This window comes from Uranotaenia lowii, chromosome 2 (genome assembly GCF_029784155.1).
Source record: "Uranotaenia lowii strain MFRU-FL chromosome 2, ASM2978415v1, whole genome shotgun sequence".
Lineage (NCBI taxonomy): Eukaryota > Metazoa > Arthropoda > Insecta > Diptera > Culicidae > Uranotaenia > Uranotaenia lowii.
The window spans coordinates 83,479,789-83,501,852 of NC_073692.1; the positions used below are offsets into that span (position 1 = coordinate 83,479,789).

Sequence of the window (22,064 nt, forward strand, 5' to 3'; positions counted from 1 at the left end):
TTTTTTTCAAACAGTCAGAATTTGGGGAAAATAACTTATTAAAAATTTTTAAAAAATACCTTGTGATATCTTGAAAATGTAGAAAACCATACCATTTTTTATTTTCATTTTATCTTTTATAATAAAGAAGTTATGGAACAACGAAAAAAAGTGACCCATGATTCCCCACTCTCCCATACAATATAACCAACAATCTGTTATCTCTAGTCCATGAGTATCGCTTTGAAAGGCTTCCACCACAACCTATACTCTGTTAACAGCATTATAAAATCCAACGTAGGTTTGGCTAGCAACAACCGACAACGACTCACCGCATCACGAACAGCCCATCCAGTTTTACGCAACAGGCGACCGCCCGTCAGCAGAAACAACATTTATTAAATTTTTCGATGCGTTGCATAGTATTTCAATAAAAATACCTTCTGCTGTAAATAGAGTAGGTATACGAGTAAGTATTGCACCAACAGCAAACGTTCAGCAGCAGCCCCTACTCGAGCATCACATTCTTCAGAGCGTTCGGGTTAGGCCTGAAGCAGTAGGTACCTACACCTTACCTATTCCGCACTCCATCATGCTGAGCGTTTGCTGTGGTCCGCCTGCAGTGTTGAGCAGCAGCAGGTCTGTACTTATTTGGTGGTTCGTTGCAGTCAGGGCAATGCAGATTCACTTCGCATTTGCAAATTTAAAGCCCCCGTCCGCCGTCGTTGTTGGATGTATGAAGTGGATAGGCATTTGAGTATATTGGATACTCCAACTTCTGCAAAAGGGGGTGTAAGGTACGCATCATTTCGCACGCATATTCTCCGTTTTGGAGAAACTACTAACGGCGGGAGGTGTGAGTTTCACTCGATGGATTTCTTTCCGGCCTTCAGATAATACCAACCGCCAAGCATACATACATCCAAACCGTTGTGGATCGAGCGTCCGACTGCCTTGGAAACACCCCCTTCACCAGCCATTCCACTGAAAAAGGAGCTGCAAATGATACCACCCAAGCAGCAGAAGCGGACTCGGCACAACTTTTGATGACCGTCGCTCGTACAGCAACACCAAGCCTAGGACTTCCATAGACAAAGCGAACAACATTATTGGTGTGTAATTCAGAAGCTTGTAAAAGTCCACTCGAGAAGCGCCCCCTAAAATGGAGAACGCGTTCGCTGTGCTTTATAGCTGGAGCCGAGTCGAGCACTCGAACCTATATAGTGTATGAAGCTATGAACATACTCGTGTACATGCTCCCATCATGGGACACAAATATAATTGGACTGATGAAAGCGAAGTGAATAATTTATGAGACTATTCCACAAATGTCATTAGATAACACCCGGTGCGCTTGGTTGACAACGAACTGTCTGGGGCGTATGGGTTGCAACTGCAAAAATTAAATTATTTTTGACTAGTGTTTTTCTTTACAGTTTAAGTATCGTGCAGTTGTTAAAAATTATTCAGTAAGGAAGTTCAGTTGAATAGTTTAATATTATAGCAAAACAAATGAGGAATGTTCTTCAAGTGTAATCGTTATTAAATTGATGTATTAATCACAGTATAAAAGACTTATTTAGACACATGCATATTATGGTGGCCCTTGTATGCAAACATTCTTAAAACCTTATTCACAACCGCCAATCGTGTTTCAATTAATGATAAAACAATACTGGCAAAATTTCAACACATTCGTTTAACTCTAAGACGACCCTCTTGTATTTTGTTATTTATATTTAAAAAAAGTTTATTGAATTTGTAGACCATAAACAATAATTTTGACGTATACAGAAAAAAGTATCTGAGGATTTCTTGAACTTTTTTGTATATTTTCAAACAAAGTTCACAGAAAAGTAACTTAAGTAGAATGACTGCCACTATCGATTGTTTGTGGCATAGATTTTTGTTTTTTTTTAATGTGGTTTATAACCTTTTTCTTAAAGCACAGTCCCTGGCCAAAATGCTAATCCGCTCATCAACCTGCTATAGGTAGATCCAAGGGTATTAGAACACATAGTTCTCTGACTTAGTCAGTATGTAGGCTAGGAGAGAGCGGTAAGGTTCAGTAAGTTTGTTCGTAAACATCGGTAGATTTGTTTGAACTGAGTGCTTTGTTGGCAAACAAACTCCACGAAGTTCAAAGTTTGCAAACCAAAATGTCTGATAAGGGAATTTGGCATTTCTTTACAGCTTCTATATATACACACCTAGGGTAGATCATCATTCGTCGTCATTCTGTTACAAAACCTTCTACCCGAACGTGTATTTGAAGTTTTGAAAATTGACTTTAGAGCAAGGCCGTACGAACGGGAAAGGTTTTAGGGGTTTAACCACTCCCCCCCCCCCCCCCCCCCCCCCTCCCTGGAGATTTTTTCCAAGTTAATTTTTCAGTTCAAGAAATGAATTAACCTTAGTAACGAAATATTACTTTATCCCAGAGGTATTTAAAAATAAGTGTTAACAAACATGTCAGAAAATAGGCTCGCTTCCGGAGAAATTTCGTCTTATATAATTCTTGGCCTAAGACATTTCTTTTCACTACACAATATACAATTCACGAAATGAAACTAATTTTAAATTCTATTTGAATAACCATTTTGTATTGAAACTCAAATCTTGACATTCAAAAACCCTCCCGCGTCTTTAGAATGGGGGGTTTATTAACCCTTCATTTCATGATTTTTTATTTTTCCTTAAACATTATTTTTACAGTTGGAAATGATGAGTACGTCACGAAAAAAAATTAAAATAAAATACGATTTTTCACTTTTCCATACATTAATTGTTGCAAATTTGTTACCTTATGAACCAAAGGGTTAAGAAGAAGTTTCACGAAACAAGGTCAGAACTTGGACTCAATAATTTGAACTTCATAATTCATTTATCAAATACTGATTTAGCACTTCAACAAGTTGGTAGCCATGTGAGAGGTGTTTACTACTCATGACTTTTTTCTTCAAGAAACCAATTGCAGCCTCAAGTTTATTTTGTGTTTCTTTTTTTTTGTAGATGATCAATTCAATATTTATAAGGATTTTGAAAAATTACACAAGGCCACAAAATTCACATTTTTCCGAGATGCAGACAATTTAAGAGCTAATTTTGATAAGTTTGGGTGCCCTGAATCCAAATATCCATTTTTATAAATAACTTTTTTAAACAGGTAAAAATCATTTAAGAATTTTCTGAATTTTTTTTTGCAAAACTGTAAAATGTTTCAAATTTATCAAACAAACATAGGTACGGAATATACGGTTACCTTGAGTTTGCAATTAAATTCTTTAAATTAGTTTTTAAAATGGTAAGATGTTTTTTTTTGTAAAAAATTCATTCTGAAATGTTGAAAAATCTTATCTTTTCATCTTAATACTACAGTCCCTCCACAATCATGGGTCACACACAATTATTAGTCACCGATCATTAGAACTGCTGAAATCTACTAAACCAAAAGAAATTATATCATATTATTATTTTTAGTTAATCGACAATATCATCAAAATGCATTAAAAATATTATTTGTCCATTTGATAACAGTAAAATTGCTGTTTGAATACTTTTTATCAAAGGTGAACTAAAAGCTGTGGAACTATCGCATAAAATTCCAATGTTATAAGGTTGACATCTTAAACCGTTAAGCCTCTTATGCGGGCATTTCAAAGATTGGAATCATATAAGCACAATAGAAGAGTTTAAATTTTCCAAATAAAACTGAGCGAATGAAATGCGAAAATTCAATAATATTTAGCAAAATAAAAGTGACCCATAATTGTTACAGAATCCACCAAGTTCCACACAATCATGGGTCACTTTTTTGCAAGCAAAATAACACATTTCTTGGTTGCTAGCTCAACCCAATTGTCCCTTGAATGTATACTAGCGAAGAATGCCCCTGAATGTTTGCCAGAAACTTGTTGATTTTCATGTTGATATTCGGGTGTTGCCATGGACTTCTATGTGACTAATAATTGTGGGCAATATGACTAATAATTGTTACAAGCTTCAATTTTGACCCATCCCATAATTGTGGTTTTGAAAAACGTTGATTGTTTCGGTAACTTATTTTATTTTTCAACAAAATTGGAAACAAAATCATGTTTGAAATCAAAGAGGGAATATATAATGACTGAAATTTATGCAAAGCTTGATGTTTGGTCCACTAACACCCGAATGAACGAACATTTTGTGGTGAAATGATACGTTAAGTGACTAATGATTGTGGGGGGACTGTATGTTATAATTGATCGTGATTTTTCAAATTTTTCTTTTAAAAGTTCGAAAAAGCAACATTTAGCAAAATTTTAATGCGCAATTTAATTTAAAAAAGTATTTGCTTTGTGTTTTTATTTTTACAAAAAAAAACTTTTAATTCCTTATTTTTTCATCAGTTTTTTTTGTTCATTCAAAAATCAAATTTTCCAATCTTTATTTTGTCAGTACCTATAGGCTTTCAAAGATGAATTGAAATGTTGTAAAGTTACTATTGTGTACTCAAAAATGAATCTTTTGGCCTTTTATTTCTATAACTGGAAGAATTTGAATATAAAAATTATTTTACCTCTGACTATAATCACTGGTACTCTTGAAATAAAATTCAACATTAACTTCTTATTTTCAAATAAAATTCAATCGTCAACTATATGTTTTTCTTTATAAATTCTCTTAAGTTAAAAAAGAATATTTTTGTCCTTAACAAGACTTCACATTTTAACTCTTGATTAGGTTAAACTGTGGATTATTGACTATATATTGCAAAAAAAAATTTGGAGCAAATTTATAATTCAGAATAAACAACATTTTTGATAATTTAAGCACCATGGCATGTATTTGAAACTTCGATTCTGATGTATTTTGAATTGTATCAGTAAAATTTATTAATTTTTCGAGTATGTGTGACCGTCACGAATAGAAAAATGGTTAAAGAAATATTTTCTTATGTATTGTGCATTTTTGTATTGATATTATTTATAGCTAAATTTCAATTTCGAAACTCCACATCCACCAACCCCTCCCCCCATAGAGAAGTCCTTCGCACGGGCCTGCTTTAGAGGATATCTCAATTTTTACTGGAAATAAAGAAAAATGTTAGGAATCTCTGCCAAACGGAACAGCCGACAGAATTCTGGGAAGAAGGAAAATTGGCATGGTTTGAAGCTTGGGCATCAGGTTGAAGCAGCTGATGGAACGATGCTTGATTCGAACTTTTACTTTTTACTATTTCACGAATTTTCCTTTTTGTCGATATTAAATTTGGCAGATGCAATAATTTTCCACTTCCTGTTTAAGCAACGCCTACTCTTGAACTCTCAGAGCAAGTTCACTCGTGTTGGGAAAAAGTGGTTGAAATTTTGACACTTTTAGCACATTTTGAAAACTGAAGATCTGCTAACTTCATGTTTTTTTATAACACGTATTCTATTTTCGCATGCTGTGATGCAAAAATAGCAATATTTTCATCACATACGGCTGAAAAAGAAACAGTTCTGTAAAAAAATACATAGCCCAAAGATCTTAGTAAAATTTTCAAAATGTGCTACAGGTGACAAAATTTCTACGTCTTTTTTCCAACACCAGTGAACTTGCTCTCAGTGACTACGAATATGCTCGGTGTTGTAAAAACCCAGTTTCGAAATTTTTGGGTTCTACAATGTAGCACTAGACTGAGTCGATTTGGGTCATTTTTTAATTTCTCAAACCCTGGGGTCTAAAAAACATAGTTTTGGTTCAAAAATCAAACTTTTTACAGAATTTTTAGGTAACTTTAAAAAAATTAAACCTTTTGGTATGTATGGAAAAATCAGGCTTCATTTTTCCCATCTTGACCAAAAGGAGACAGTGATTTTTTTCGCTCCGAATAATTGTGAGTGTATTTTGTATGAGCCTTTCATCCTCTGCTGCTGAGAGAGCGGGGAGATTTTTTTCTCTAATAAATGATCACTCTCCTACTGACAGAGCACTGTTGGTGTGTGACTCTGAAAACACTTAATCAGTGCTACGTGTGATCAGTAAAATTAATTGCGATCGTTGATTTCTCAGCCAGTTAGGGGCCGTTCAGATACCACGTGGACAAAAAAATGAGATTTTTGACACCCCCCTCCCCAGCCGTGGACAAGCGTGGACATTTGGCAAACCCCTACCCCCCTCCCCGAATGTCCACGTGGACAGATTTGAAATTGTTTTTTTTTTTTCAAAAACTCATTTGACATTAGAAAACACTTGTTTTTGCCTATTTGTTATTGGAATGGCTGATTTAAAAAAAAAACATTAGCTGATATAATATTTTTTTAAAATTTTTAAATTTCTTAATTATCATATTTATTACTTGCTTTTAAGTGGTTTTTAATTGTTTAGTTTAAACTTTAACTGGAAAGCTTTGTAATTTTAAGATTCAAACAGTAAGTATGTCCACGTGGACATGACCCAAACCCCTGCCCCCCTCTCCGTGGACAAGCGTGGACATTTCCATACATCCCCCCTCCCCCTAAGTTGTCCACGTGGTATGTGAACGGCCCCTTACTGAGAAGCTAATGAACATTTCTCCTAGCGAGAATGAGATTGGGCTACTGCGTGATTGAAATGCTCTCCAAATGTGGGCTGCTTGATCGTTTTAAATGTGAGAAAGCATGTTTCTCCCAGGCGTTTGAAAAGGAGATGAATAAAACAGAACCAAAATTAAGAGAATCGAAGAAGCCTGGGGAAAATTGAATATTTTGTACTGAAAAATCAACATCGATTTTTTTTTCCTGCGGAACCGAGCCCTCTAATGGTTTTTGTGCCAATTCATAATTTTTTTAAAGGAAATTCTTTTCAGAACAACTTATTTGAAGACCATTACTTCGTATCTTATTAGACCAAAAAGTTTTTAGGTGTTGAATAAGGGCATGTTGGACAAAGTTGTTCAGAGGAAAATTTCCTTTAGAAAATTTATAAATTGACACAAGAATTAGCAGGCTCGATTCCACAGATGAAACAAAAAGTATGTGAATTTTTCAGTACAAAATAGGGTTAGTTGCCCTACTTTGGACTCTTTAGGCGGTGGTTTGTATAAACGTATATTTTTTTCATACATGGACGGGTGTTATATGGTTTTGAGAAAACCTATTTGTAGTTAATGGTCTCATCTGCAAGTTTCAACGAGAATTTTCATCCTTCGTTTTGCCGTTTTTGATAGATTTTCAAAGATATGGATGATCCAGATTTCCTACTTTTAACCTTCTGTTCCTATTTTGGTACTGGGTTTGTACCCTTTATTGGACCTAGATCTAAAATGCCAGTAAAAAGTTAGATTTCTCGAAAAATCATCAAAAACCTAATTAAAAATTTTATTTCAATTAAGTAAATAACATGAACTAGTATTGGGGATTTTTAACGATTAAAATAAAAACTTTAATTTCTCTTATGAATATCTCAAACTTTCTCCTCATTAGCACATTTCTCAGCAGCATAACAGCAAGTAAGTTTTTTTTTGTTTACTTGTAGCTTATTTACCAAAAACTGACTGAAATTGTTGAAAATGCTCAATATAGGATTCTAATAAGGCCCTTATGAAAATTTGAACTTTAATAGATTTTTTACTATTGAAAACTTGATGTCAGGTCTAAAAAAAGAACATCATGGCCGAAAGTGTCCTATTTTTGGACCCTTTACCTGTTTTCCGGGTTTTCCAATGATTTTTTTTATTTTCTTATGAAGAATGGATAGTATAGTTCATATTCATTACAGCAATAGTAGTTTTCCTATAATATTCGGCTTGGCCTGTGAAATAATGTGATTTATTTTAATTCTCTCTGACTTCTCGAAATGCTTCCCACTAATTGAGCTGTCTGTTTTACCACTAAAGAGAAAGCATTTTCATTAGAATTGCTTTTTTTGGTTAATAGCGGTATGATAGGATAAAGGAAGAATAAGAGTTCATCATTTGCAAAGGAGTGTCATGATTCTATGCAAACGAAATGAGATTTTTACGATTTTTGGTATTGTAGGACTAAAGTAGGCTCTACGTCCAAAGTTTGAGCACTCACCCTATTCAATTTTCCCATACAAACCCTGAAGTTCAAATTTACTCAAATAAACGTTTCCTAAAAGTTCTGCCAAAAATCATGGATAAGTTTTGAACGAAAACGAAGCTTTCAAGACTCCAGGGTTTGAGAAATTAGAAAAAGGACCCCAAACTGACTCAGTTTAATGTATGTATCACGACAACATAGACATCATTCCGGTTTATGTTTATGTTAGTAGTTATGGTCACAATTCGAAAATTATTATTCTTCAAAGCCTTTTGACCAGTTCACCGTTTGTCTCTGTTGGAACTAATCACAATATGATTGAATCAAAAAGTCTACAATCAATAAATGTCCTAAATTCATTCTATTTAGGCGATGGACCAAACCAGTTTCAAATTTTTAGTCAGGATAGATAATTTATACTCCCTGCTATTATTTCTATAGCTCAAGGATGATAAATCTTATCTCTGATAATAATCAATCCATCAACCGTTACAACGCACCAGGAAGCACTATCAAAGCGTTATTATGTCGAATAGCATGCCTTCTAGGCATGATTCCGCTCTGGATTGCGACGTTTCAGCACGAGCTATGATGCTATGCTCCTTGATAGATTCGGAATGGGCAACTATAAATATCTGTTACACAAAAACAATACATATGAATGTGGAGCTGCTTCGGCAAAGCATCATCGTCAGGGTTTAAATCAACACGAACGGAATTCCAATCTCGCTCCAATCGCTAATATGGCAGCCACCCTGGGCCGAGTCCGATCTGATCGATATCAATCAAATGAGAAGTTCACCGGCCAATCGTTCCTCCTCCGATGATGTGCTGCGGAGACGTACGCACAAATGCTAACAATGTATTAATCACCCACTCGGCAGTCCTCGGCCCAGCATCATCGGTTCGTGATCCTCTATCTATCTGAGAAGGTTTAGCTTCAGACCGATAGTCTCCGGGTCTGGCGGGCCCTGCTAGACGATTCGAAGAATCCTAATCAGGCAGCCGTGTGGCCACTCGTTACAGACCTTACTATACTATCGGCTGAATGAACGGAACCTCATATCTGAGACTTGGGTTGGTCCATAACACCCTGTCATCTCACAAACCAACCTTCCCCTCCCTCTAACGTTGATTGAAACGCTATCGCATATAGGTATAAATATGTGTATAATGTCAAAACGGTAGCTGCAGTCGGTAGCTGTGGAATTTGAATTCGCTTATTACCGACTGGGAAACGTACTCGGTACTCACTGTATGGTTGGATGCAATATTCTACGTCTCTGAGATTCTCTAATTGTGGTAAGAATTTTGATGAATTTTATGAAGCCTCCTTCTAGCAGGACTAATAAGCAACTGGCTCCCAGAGTGTGTGTCATTAACAATTGCAGCTGCTCGGAAGGATTTGAAATGGTCTAGCTAAACCGTTGATGGATGTCGAAAAATTAAAAAGAGGAATCTCACAAAAAATTAATGATTCATAAATAAGTAAAATTGAAATCATGATTCATATAGGAAAACAAGAACAAATCTGCAATGAAGTTGCATTGTACATATAACTGTCGAACGTTTCTATACTTACGGTATTTACTTTTAAATTAAGATTATTTTGGTTATCTCTCGTAGTGAAATCGACTTGAAGAAGCCTCTGAAAAAACTGAAAAATGGATGTATATATTTCAATTTCGTAGTATTTTATCATGTATCTTTACAGAAGCTTCTCGAATTTATAACTCTCAGGATTGATTTCAGCTCACTGTATCCTTTTCATTAACAACTTCAAGAATTTTCTGTAAAGTTGATAAATGTGTGGCATAAATGTTGATTATCTCCAGCATTGAGTTTTTTTTTTTTTTGATTTTGTATGGACAGTTGAAAAATCGTTAGTTTTACAAATATTCATGTAAAAAATTCAGCAAAATAATTTTTTCGTTAAAATTTTTTTCTAGCTCAGCTGCTTGGAATATCTTCTGAAACATGAGGTAAATTCATTGATAAAAGCTAGTTCGCACTCGACTCAACTAAAGTGAAGGGGGATTGAGTGATCAACACCAAGAACGTATCGATCATTGACGATTCACAACACGTCTGAGGTGCACGATAGCAAAATCAAAATTTCTAATGAGAAATAACTACGCTATCAGATAATATCTAACGCAACTGTCAAGTGATGTTCGCCGTTAAAAACAACTTGGTATGAATTATCGATTCAATGTTGCTCCGTTCCATATGAAGCCGATGCTGGTGGCACAGACTCGATCAGGGTTGACGGCGACGACGACGGGCAATTCGATCGTGATTGACCGTTGTCAATACAGCTAATCGATAGCATCAATGCAAACACGATAACAACAACTAAACTAGCAGCTGCTCGAACTTTTCTATCTTGACTGCTATTAGGCATCTGTCGTCTGATTTTCCAAAGATCGTCTAGCGCTTTCATCGCTCATTGAGATTCAATTCCTGGAAGTAATTTACATTTTGAGAAACAGGTCCCGCGTATTTACAGGATTGAGTGCGACGGCCACCACCGGTAATCACCTGCATCGTTGAGAGTAGATCAACGACTTTGCTCAGGGACGGTGAAGGTTGTTTGTTCCTCTGCAGTCATCATCCTCAATCGAACCGAAACTAAGTACGTGCAAGTACGCGCAGCCGTCCGCGGAAAACGGGTTCGTTGTTTTTCCAGAGAAGTCTCCGCAAGCGCGATGTTCAGTTGCCTGATTTTTAGGATTCAGTCGATGCGTGCGTGACTCAGCAAGGGCTCGTCCACATAGAATTTACGGTAAATAACGATCCATTGAGAAAATGCTTCCCAGAAAATGAACCAAACGCAACGTGTGTGTGTGACGGGGCTCATATTAGGATTGCTCCAAGACGACATCGTGATCCAGCCAATGCATCCGAGGGCTGAAGGCGAAGACGAACGGAAATCATTGATGTTTCTCGGCCGTAACCGATAAGGTAGAAACCCCCGCTGTGCCATTGGGTGCCTATAACATGTTCGCTCTGTATGTCAGTACAAATTAGCGCAAGCTTATTAAATTAAGAGAAATTATAAAACTTTGACATGATATGATGAATACTGCCGGGCAAAGCGGGAGCGTTGAAAATAGTGGTGTGGGGTAGAAAAAAAACTGGTTTGAAAACTTGTCGATGGCTGGCAATAGTATACCACAGACAGAGATTTAGAAAAAAAAAACTGTAACGAGATTCAGCAAATTTCTGATATTACCTTGAATTTGATTTACTACATTAGTTACTATACTTTTTTTAAGAATCCATCCTCATTTTGAATTGGAACGTTTTAAACTGAAATTGTGTGATTACCCAAGCAACCAAAAGTCTCGTTAAAAGGGTCGAACACAGCTTAATCAGCATAATCAATGTGCTGAAGTTCGTTTTATTCAGCCCAATATTTAAGTTCTTATTGAAACTTTGAAGTTCCATTACAGATTTGAACGGCCTTCTGTTCAGCCCACAAGTAAACCTTTAATCAGCGAAAACAAAAAAAATACTTCTCCTCTCCTCTCTTACTTTGGTCACCACCAGCCCATGTGGTGCTGCCGGTTTCTCGGCATCCATCTTTATTCCTTCCATCACCTCCCCTCAATTGATCTTATTTAATTATGGCTTTGTTTTTAACTTTGTTCGACACATGCCAGCACGCACGCCAGGATCTCGTGTCAAAAAATTGAAAAATTTAAAATGTTTTGATATTTTATTAAATTCAAAGTGCAGTAGATTGTGAGAGTTGTGATATCAACACGGATTGCCAGGTATTCCCACCTGTTGAGTTTCGCGATTCCCGATTCAGCAAAGTTTTCAGTGATGCAATGCTTTTTGCTGGACTGATTGTCCCTGAAAAGGAGGGACTGGTACTGCGCCTTCCGGACCGATCCTGAACAATATTTCGCCGGGATTAGGAAGCTGCATTTTAAAGATAAGTACTTCTGTTTTCCATAATTTTTCTTAAATTTATTTAAAATGTTTTTAAAGTTTATTATAAAAAAATGTGTTCCACAATTTTGGAACTTAGTTATTCTAAAATTGGTTTAAAATCTTTTATTGGCAGATCTTCATGCGAAATCTGCAAGAATCACTTCATATCGAAGTGCATAAAAAATTGTAATATCATTCAACAACATTATTAAAACTTCGATAGCGATATTTTAATTTGTATTCAAAATATTCATTGATTTTTTATTTATGAGTGATTTTTTTTTTTAAGATTAAACAAAATGTTTAAAGAAAATCGACTTTGTTTCCACATAAAAATTTTATATATACAGTAACAATGATTGTGCAAAGAGGTTTAAAATGTTACAATATAGAGATATGTTTTTTCAAATGATCAATTTAAAATAATTTGTTTAATCCATTACAACCAAATCTAACTTTTATTTTTGTAATCTGTCAATGTAATATCTAACTGACAGAAATAAGTAATTTAGTACAAAAAAAGTATATTTTAATTAATCTTTATAGAGAGGCTAAAATGAAACTGATATAATTAAGCACTAAATAATATTAAACAACAAAATATGAGGCAGATATTTGCAACGAATCGCAAAGTTTTTCAAATGACAAATTTTCTGCAAACCTTTCTCACATGTTTTCAAATTGCATCATCTGCATCTTTTAAATTCTTCATACCATGTTTTGGTTTGGTGTGTATTTGTTAATTCTTTTCAGAAGTCTTTTTGATTCTGTCCTGTGTTAGAGATTACTGTAGGGAAACAGCTAGGGTGTGGGATATTCGAATGGTTACTTTTCTTATTATTAGAGTGTTCATTTTTTTGAATTTTTAAATTAAAATCGCTTTGCGCATGTTAATAGGAGTTATGTAAGAAAATGTCTAGGAGCATAGGAAGTGTAGGTAAAATGAAGATCGCACCATTTACCAAAAATGGCTCCTGATCTATGACTTCTCCCTTACTAATTCAACCCTTTCCTGAGATACTTGAATATAGATTCGCAGACGTATAGACGGTTTCTATTGCTGGTGATACTGACTTATCATTGTTTCACAATTTTTAAAATAAGCTTTTGAAGAATACTGAAATAACAGATTTATGGTTGATCCTAAAAAGTATCTTACTAACAATCCTTCCTTCATCCCTCATTGACTACTAGGACGTGGCCGGCACTGTTATTGATCTTTTTTAAAGGGAGAGCATGAGTTTTGTGCATTGAGAATGAATTGCTAATCCCAAGCTGCATTCTTTTGGCCCTTGCACAAAACTGATGGCCTCGATCGATCACGGAGTAGCAACCATTGGCGATGTGGAACTCGTTCTACTTAGCCACGCCAGCGATCATGGAGCTCGAAATATATTCAATATGTTTGCCCAATTAATCAAAGAATTAAAATGTTTCAAAATAATGTTAGTGAAGCATTTCGGGTTAAATGATTGAAGGTGGATATGAGTAGTCAAACAAGCTAAGCTAAGCTAAGCACATGCCAGCACGCACGCCAGTTCTGCTACACAATTATTTGATTCGCTTATTCAAGCAATCAAACAACCTAATGGGAAAAATTAGTCCTTGTACCAGATTTGAACCCGATCCTCCGAGATGATAGCCAAACACGCTGCCACGACGCTACGCCTAGATGTTGCCTTACCGCCAGCTAAAATTCAAAGTGGTTATAAGCTTCCTAGAATACTCGCAAGGGCAGTCAGCAGCCAGCAGCAAAGACGCATGTTGATTATGACTAAGAAACATTACGGAACGGCGTATAAATCAATCATCCGTTAAAATAATATCGTAATGTAAAGTCAAAATATTTACTCTTTTCAAAAACAATTATTTGCGAGTTAGCATTAAGTCGTTCTGAGTTGAAATTTCAATATAAATTTTAATTTTAAACAATTTCCAAGCTCCAAATCATGATTTATTTATAATATGCCCTTATGTGATGATCGTTCACATTTCATATTCATAAAATGGTGGACAGGTCTCAAAAAGGCAATTTGAGGAACTTTTTGGAACTTCGAGTCCATAGAAGGCTATTTGAGACCCATTTTGTAACTTTTATTCTGAAAAATGCGATTGACATGTCACAAAATATGCTGTTTGAGGAGCTTCTTGGAACTTGAAGTTCACAGAAGGCTATTTGAGACCTAATTTGTAACTTTTATACTGTGTGGGTGCGATTGACATGTCACATAAAAGGCTATTTGAGGAACTTCTTGGAACTTCAAGTTTATAGAAGACTTTTTGAGGAACCTTTTGTAACTTTTATGTTCACATTCGAGAAAATGCGGTACCAAATCCCTTTGGAACCTTTGTTCAGCAAAATTCGAACTTTGGAGGCACGAGTTTAAGTAGATATGAGACTTTTGGTTGCTTGGGTAACTAACTAATTTAAAATTAAACGAAACATTTAAACATTGACATAAAGTCATAAATCTTATCTTATAAAAACAGCGTCGTCACAAAATTTTGAAATTTTAATGCAATTTAAAGAAAAATTTAATAAAAAAATTTAAATGACCTTGTTCTTAGGATTAATTTTTATATTAAATATTATATAAAAATAAATGAAATGCAAACTTCTATACTGTAAACTTTTGCTATATTTCGATATAAAATTTTCGTTTTTTTCGGATTTTTTTTCATAGACTTTAAATAACGGATAATAACGGATAAAAACATATTTGAATTACATAACGAGGTTTCCAAAACTAGAAATATTGTAAGAGTCGTTTGAGATTCAAGAGAGCTATAACGGTTCTTAGCGAGGAGTGTCAAATAGACACTCAAGGTCTGATTAGGGAGTTTTGTTTCCTAGACTTTCAGGGTGCGCCCATAAAAAAGTAATGACGCAAAATAAAAGATTTCAAGAATTCATTGAGAAACTTCGAAGAAACTGTATTATTTTGATGCACCCGAATAAAGTTACAAGCCGCCAAACTTCCAATTGTGTCATATTGACAGTCAAGAGCGGACACAAGCGGAGACAAGATTTGAATTTTTGATTTTCTTTCCCTCTGGCTCAGTAGCAAACCTTTATTCCATAAGCAAGCAAAATCGTCACCCGGGACGCTGCTTATAATGGAATAGCAATTCAAAATTTACTATAAAAATTGGTTACGATTTGTCAATACCATATATCGTAAAATGGGAAAGCCTGAGTCCAGACTGTAGGTCTTAGAGTGATATGGGATAAAACTCCACTGGAGGCGAGCAAATTTCCTGATAAATTTGTTACAAAATATTTTAAAACACCTTTCTGGACCCGGTAATTTTCCACTACTGTGGTAGTTTCATTTCATGAGCTGAAAATTTGATTTGGAAAAATCGCCATGGGTAAACCCCTCCCGTTCGTACGGTCTAGTCCATTTTCCAAATATTTTTTTGAAATTTTTTTTTTTCAAAATTCAGTTTGTAATATGAAGAATTGTTTAGTATTAATAACTTTAAATCGATCATTTTTACGCTTATATCTCTTCGGCTCCGAAGGCCTCAAATAACATTTTCAGATATTTAAGGTGCAATTTTTATTTATTTTTTTTAAGAATCAGGAAATAGACAATAACTTGACTCATATTAACCAATTTCCCGAATCAGGTTTTCCCTATTTTTGAAGATGTAAATCTAACAATTTCCAACATTATTGAAATTTTTGTATATTGCATTAAAATCAAAATAAGTTTTTCTTCAGACGAATCATCGATCATACCAAAATTCTCAAAAAATCAATTCTTTATTATATTTGAACGAAATTTGAATGTGCATGTTTAGAGGGTGTCCACGATGAAATTGCCACACTATGAAATTGCTCTAGCTTTTCAACCGTTTGGTAGAATTTAATGAAAATTTGGGTGTTTTTAGTTTATGGTACATTGTTTACATCCTGCATGTTTTAAAGTTCTATGATAAAAACTCGCAGAAATGGAGTCGAAAGAACAGCTCGTACGTGATAAAATCTTGCGCATTCATCACGAGAACAAGGATCTCTCGGATCAGCTAAAACGTTGGGAAATTACACGGTGTCGCGAGTGATTAAGCGGTTCTAGGAAAGATTGACCACCAATCAGAAGCCCAGAAGTGAAGGAAAAAAATTCGTACAACACCAAAAATCACAACCGCGTAGTTGGGGCCTTCGACCGAAACCCGAACGCCTCCGTTCGGGATGTGGTTAAGAAGCTGCACCTCAGTCGAAGTCATGTCCAGAAGCCCAAAACTAAGGCTGGGCTTTAAACGTTCAAGGTACAAAAGGACCCTAATCGTTACGAGAAGCAGAACAAGTCTGCCAAAATCCGTGCTGTAGTATCTTAATTTAATGAGACATTGCATTTTGTACCCCATTCCCCTTTCTAACTGCTCAACCCCAGCATGCATGTGTGTGTGTATGTGTGTGTGCGTACTTGTCTCGTTGACTCGGAATAAGATACGAACGTAGCACGAACGGGCATTCGTTGTCGGACAAGCAGTAAGGACAGGTGTCCCGTACGTTAGCTCCCTGCACGACTTCATACGTGCCAGGAAGTTTTACCTCAAAGTTGAATGCTGCATCATGGACGACGAAACATATGTGAAGGCCGACTTCAAACAGATCCCAGAAACCTGTTTTTCAGGATAAGTTCAGCGTTACGGAGCATGTCCGCACTCATGTCCAAATTTGCTTATAAATAACTGGTTTGGCAAGCCATCTGAACGTGCGGAAAGCGGAGTGCACCTTTCGTGACCCAGATCACGATGATCGGAGAGGTGTACATGAAAGAGTGCCTCCAGAAGCGGCTCTTCCTCTTCTGAAGGCCCACAACGTACCAACAATCTGCTGGCCGGATTTGGCCTCATGCCACTACTCTAAGGACGTGCTGAAGTAGTATTCGGACAATAAGGTCAATTTCGTGTCGAAAATGTTCAACCCTCCCAACACTCTGGAGCTCCGCCCCATCGAGAAGTAACGTAAAGAGTGTAATTGTTGAGAAGAAAAGTGTTTTCTACAAATCCCTTTGATTTTTTATTACTCAAATTCCTTTAGTTGCTTAAAAAACTAGATTTTTAAAAACCATTTTCAAAGCCACAGTACAAAACTGTGTTGCAAATATGCGCCGCTGTGTTTTCAATACGCTCCTAGTAGCCGAAGACACCCGAAAGCAGCCGAAGATCGAAAACACACTAATACTTACAGACACTTTGACTGAAAATAAAATCAAAATGGAGTTATCAAAATAAAAAAAAAATAATTTAACATAGATTTTTTTTGGGATGAATAAACGCTCAAAATATGGTTTTAGACTTTTTGTTCACTTTCAATGAAAATTTGCCATTTTGAAAAATTAATGCTATTTACAGCATACTACGATTGGCGCGTTATAACGAACGCATGGGTCGTGATAAAACATACCCATTAAAAGGCATATCTTAGCGAGTTCAGTATGATTTTTAAGCGTCAAATCATAGTTTAGATTCTCCTCTATCGATGTGTCAGGAAATATTCCATTTGGACGAAAGATATTGATCGAAATTCGTTACAGTAAATACTTAAAGTTGACTTTTAATATGCAACACCCCTTAAGATAACATTCGATTGTAGTTGGGTATCTTCCGAACCAATAAATATAATTAGAATTGTTGGTAAGCGATTGAAACTCTCAAACAATTGCTTGCCTTCTTTAACCCCAATAAGATTATCGAATGGATTTTCTTCGCGGCTTCAAACAACAGCTGTCTGATTCAGCTAGTTTGCTCTTTATTTTGTTATCATTCGTCTGAGTCACGTAACTTAATTTCGGGACGTCAATTAGTGAGCGCCATTATGGTGTACTGATCTTTTATTTCAACTTAACCGAGACGATGACGAAGACGACGGCAACGGACGTCAAATAGTTAGCCGACTAGCAGGACTATACGTTACTAGGTATAGCTGCATACTTCTAGTAAATATGTTTGTGTATCGATTCGGTGACTGACGGGCGTCGTCGTTGCCGTTCGTTGCTGCGAGAAAGGGCGACGGATCAAGTATGTGCTGCGGAATGCGATTCATAAGATGCCTGAAGTAGTCTTTAGAAATAAGTCGAATTATTTCGATCGATTCGTTCCGTCTAAAGAAGTTTGCTGCCGGTTCGCCCGAAATGGGACGAAACCCGGAGTGCCTATTCGACTCCAAGTTGGAAGGTGTGAAAACTTAATAAATTGTATTTATTTTCTTGTCCAGGTAGCAATCAGAGAATGCCGTCTGGTATGGTTTTACTGAAAACGTTGATTACTAGGGTGTTCTCATATTTGATTGCTTTAACCTTAAAGTGTGACGTCAATGTAAAATCATTCTCACCATAAACCGATATTTATTCGATTTGTCTTATATTGAGGTTCTCAAATTTTCTCAAACTCAAACATCATCTTCCCTGTAAGACTAATCGCAATTTCTTTCTCTCTTGTTCACAGTTTAACCAAGATCTCTACTCGTCAACCGGAGTCCCGCTGGCTGCGTCCTCGAGTACGTCAGCTGGATCGCACTCCCCATGTTCACCGCTTCTGCCGCCTTCCCTGTCGTCGAACGTCGTAGCATCAGCAGCCACCGCTCAGACGTCAACCTTAGCCTCCTCGTCAGCCACCTCCACCTCAAACACCACGATACCAACGATACCACTCGGGGCACTCCAGAGGCACATTACCAAAGAGGAAGACATCAGTACGGCGCGAAGTGATACGGAAGGTAAGAAAGAGTGTGGAGCTTGCAAGTGGAGCTCATAAACCTGACCTGAACCACCAATCCCATTCATCATTTATTCATTGGCCGATGATTGAAACCGTTTGAAGGACAATTTATTTATTACCACCACAAAACGGTTCCTGTTGTCGGATTTCGTTCGACTGACACCAAACGGTGTGCTCGTTTCGAAGATCGTCTCCCAGAAGGCTACAACGCGCAGGTGGACTCAAACTAACATGTCAATTCGACATTTGTTGCACTTTTTCCACCGTTTCTCTCCGAACCTTCTTTAGTCTTCAATGCTCATGTTTACTTACAGATCGTCTTTTTTTTGTTTGCCTATCTAAATCCACCGTGAAACAATATCTTTATAACATAATCATATAAACGCTCCAATAATGTAAAGGTACAACGATAAAAACCCTTCCATTGTGTGGTCGTCGTATCCTTTTTCGGGCTTTCGAGCCAAAGCTCATAAATGTTTAAAATATTGACCCCGACAGGCGCAGCACCTTTCTTTATCTGTCCGCTGCGTTGCACCGCGAATCGTCGCTTTTCGTTTCGAAAGAAACATCTGTAAGTCCGTCGGTTTGCCGTCGCGGAATCATAAATGCTTCCGAGTTGTGCTTCCGAATGTTGCGTTGTACGCAAACGGACCTCCGGCAGCAGGTTTTATCCGTCGGGGAGCTGTAATTCAAATATGCGCCGCCACACATTTATCAACAAAAAAATTACCATCATCGCGAGAGATAAAAATGACGGGAAACATAATTTATTGTCTGCTACCGGGAGCTTATACCGAGGAGTCGGGAAACATTTTTATTGCCTGTATCATTGTACCCTCAGCCATTTATCTACCGTTGAGGGGAGGGTGATTTCATAATTAAATGAAATGGCTGTTCTTTGGTAGTTTTGAAATTTGATACGGCTATAAACTAATTAATATTGCTGTACGTACAATGTATCGTAGGCATGGCCTTATCTCTGTATAGTTTGAAGGAGCGAGTTCAATAGAAGAAATTTTTACTAACCTACAATATTCTTTTGATTTCTGAACCGTATGATATTCTATGAAAATTATTAGATCCCAAATATTACTAGGTATGCGAGTGCGTTATTTTACAGAATACGAAGCACAATGTCTTGAAACTTTCCTTCTGAAATTCCAGAGTTATCAAAAGCTCCAAAAAACATACTCTTTTCAGCTTTGGGCGTTAACGTTATGCTGAACATTATTGGTCTTTTTCTTCTTTCTAAATCTCTAAAGAAGCTTTCAGTCTCTCTATGAGGCTTAGTAGAATGTTTGTTACTTTATGTTTCAATTCATACGTGATTTCTGGGCCATTTAACTATATCAACCTATGAAAAGTTCCTCCAATTACTATTATTATGCTGCAATAAGAATGCTTACTTGGTGGAATTAATCCCTTCGAATGAGAACGTACACGTTACACATCGAATCAGACTGGAATATTTTCTACTGAAGGCCTTTTTATTCTCAAATAATTAAAACTTTCACTTTTACTTCAGATTCTATGAAAAAAAAAATATAGAAAAAAATTCACACAAAAATCATAAAATGCAGCTGAACAGCCTCGTTTTAAGTTAACCTTACAATTTTCAACCTCACTCTAGGTTAATAAAAATAGCAAAATGCCGGTTAAGGTCATATTAACCCGAGTTGGTAGTAGCATCAAAACAGCTGAGCCGATTTTCATAAATTAATTTTTTAAAATCATTTAGAATCAGGCGCGGATCTAGAGAATGCTCTTAGGGGGGGGTGATTAAATAAATTTTCAAAAAATAAGGCCAAAATTTGTTTTCGTCAGATTTCGCCAGCTGAAATTACGGTCCTCAGTATCTGACATATACAAAGTGTTGGTAAAAAGAAAAATCTATAAATTTTTCAGATGACTAGTTGGCTCATTTTGAAGAAGTCTGACCTAAATTTTCTAGCAGCAAATTTTTCGAAAGTGAAATATTTAGTGGAAAAATATTTCATTATTATTGTTCTTTGAGCGATTTGGATTAAAATTGACCAGCCATCCTCAGGAAACAGAACGAGCCCAACTGTCTAAGAAATGCGCTACATCAAAATTTCGTATAAGAAGCTGAATTATCAGTAACAAGATGGCTACCATCGGCTCCAAATTTGCCGTTGTTGGAGGATTAGGATTGGTCGATCTTGGATCGATCTTTGCGAGATCGATCTTTTGAACTCAAATTTCCGATTTTTTGGATCGATTTTTCAGCCTTGGAAAAATCGATTAAATTGGTTTATTTTCGATCCGATCTTTCGATCTTTTGAAGTTTTTTATCTATACATTTCGGAGATTTCGAGATTCGTTTTTTTTTCCTAGTTTTATTAAAAGCTCTAATAATGGAAAGCCCAAGGTTTAACTTCTTATTGAAACCTTCGAGTCTCATCAAAGTTTCCGAAATCACAGAATAATCTGTAATTTCACAGATTTTTTATCAAATTTTCGTCACAGAATTTTTGTCGCAGATCACAGAATATTAATTTTTTCACACAATGCACAAAATTTATGTGTTTTTTTATATATACTTTTGACATAATGAATATTAAAAAACGATTCAATTGATGAATATTTAACTTGACTTTTCTATAACATTCATGGCAACAGCATCACAGAAAACCGTCACAGAATTTCACAGATTTTTTTTTCGGAAACCTTGTCATAAGACTTGCCAAAACTCGGTAGAAGGCTGATCAGCATTTAAATGAGACCTCAACAAAAAAGTACTTCTAGAAAAATAAAGCGTTCAATTTTAAATTTATATTTCATTTAATTAATTCCCCAAATTAATATTTTCATATTTTTTTTTACTCTTTATAAAAATTATACATTAAAAATTTGGATACTTGAAGAATTGAACATGAGCCTTCCAGATGATAGCTGAACACGTTACCTTTGTGTCATGACCTGGGTCTGAATTAATGTTATTTTCTGTTTCCAAACCATGAAAAGTTAAACATTCCGATGTTGAAAACATTTTTTTATTGCTCATATATTTGATATTCAAATGTATCATCTTTCCTGTCATTTTACACTATTTATTTCAGCAAAAAGCAGCCCTCAGGCAATACCCCTCTTTAACAATGATTTAAAAGATCGATCCTTTTGCTTCGATTTTTTAGGTGAATCGATCTTGGAGCCATTCAGCTGAATCGATCTTGGGAATCGATCTTTTCCAGGAGATCGAACAATCCTATGGAGGATGTTGTTTTCTGGTTCAGCTGGATCATTTGTGCTGTTTCACATCATCATATTGAGTAACGTGAGGGCCGGATTTGGTGATACCTTTCTTTTTATTCGTTCCTACATGTTTAATCATGACAATGAAAAACGGATCCGGAAAAACTTGAAACATGGTTTTCAACTACCCAT

At 36.0% G+C, this 22,064-nt stretch overlaps 1 protein-coding gene across 1 annotated transcript in view; it reads left to right on the forward strand.

The window, feature by feature from the left end:
• The window catches only part of LOC129741609 (protein vestigial-like), an 84,812-nt gene that overhangs the window by 32,150 nt on the left and 30,598 nt on the right, over positions 1–22,064 (forward strand). Inside the window, exon 3 of the mRNA XM_055733348.1 lies at positions 18,387–18,657. Coding sequence (XP_055589323.1) covers positions 18,387–18,657 — 271 coding nt within the window. The remainder of the gene's footprint in view (positions 1–18,386; positions 18,658–22,064) is intronic.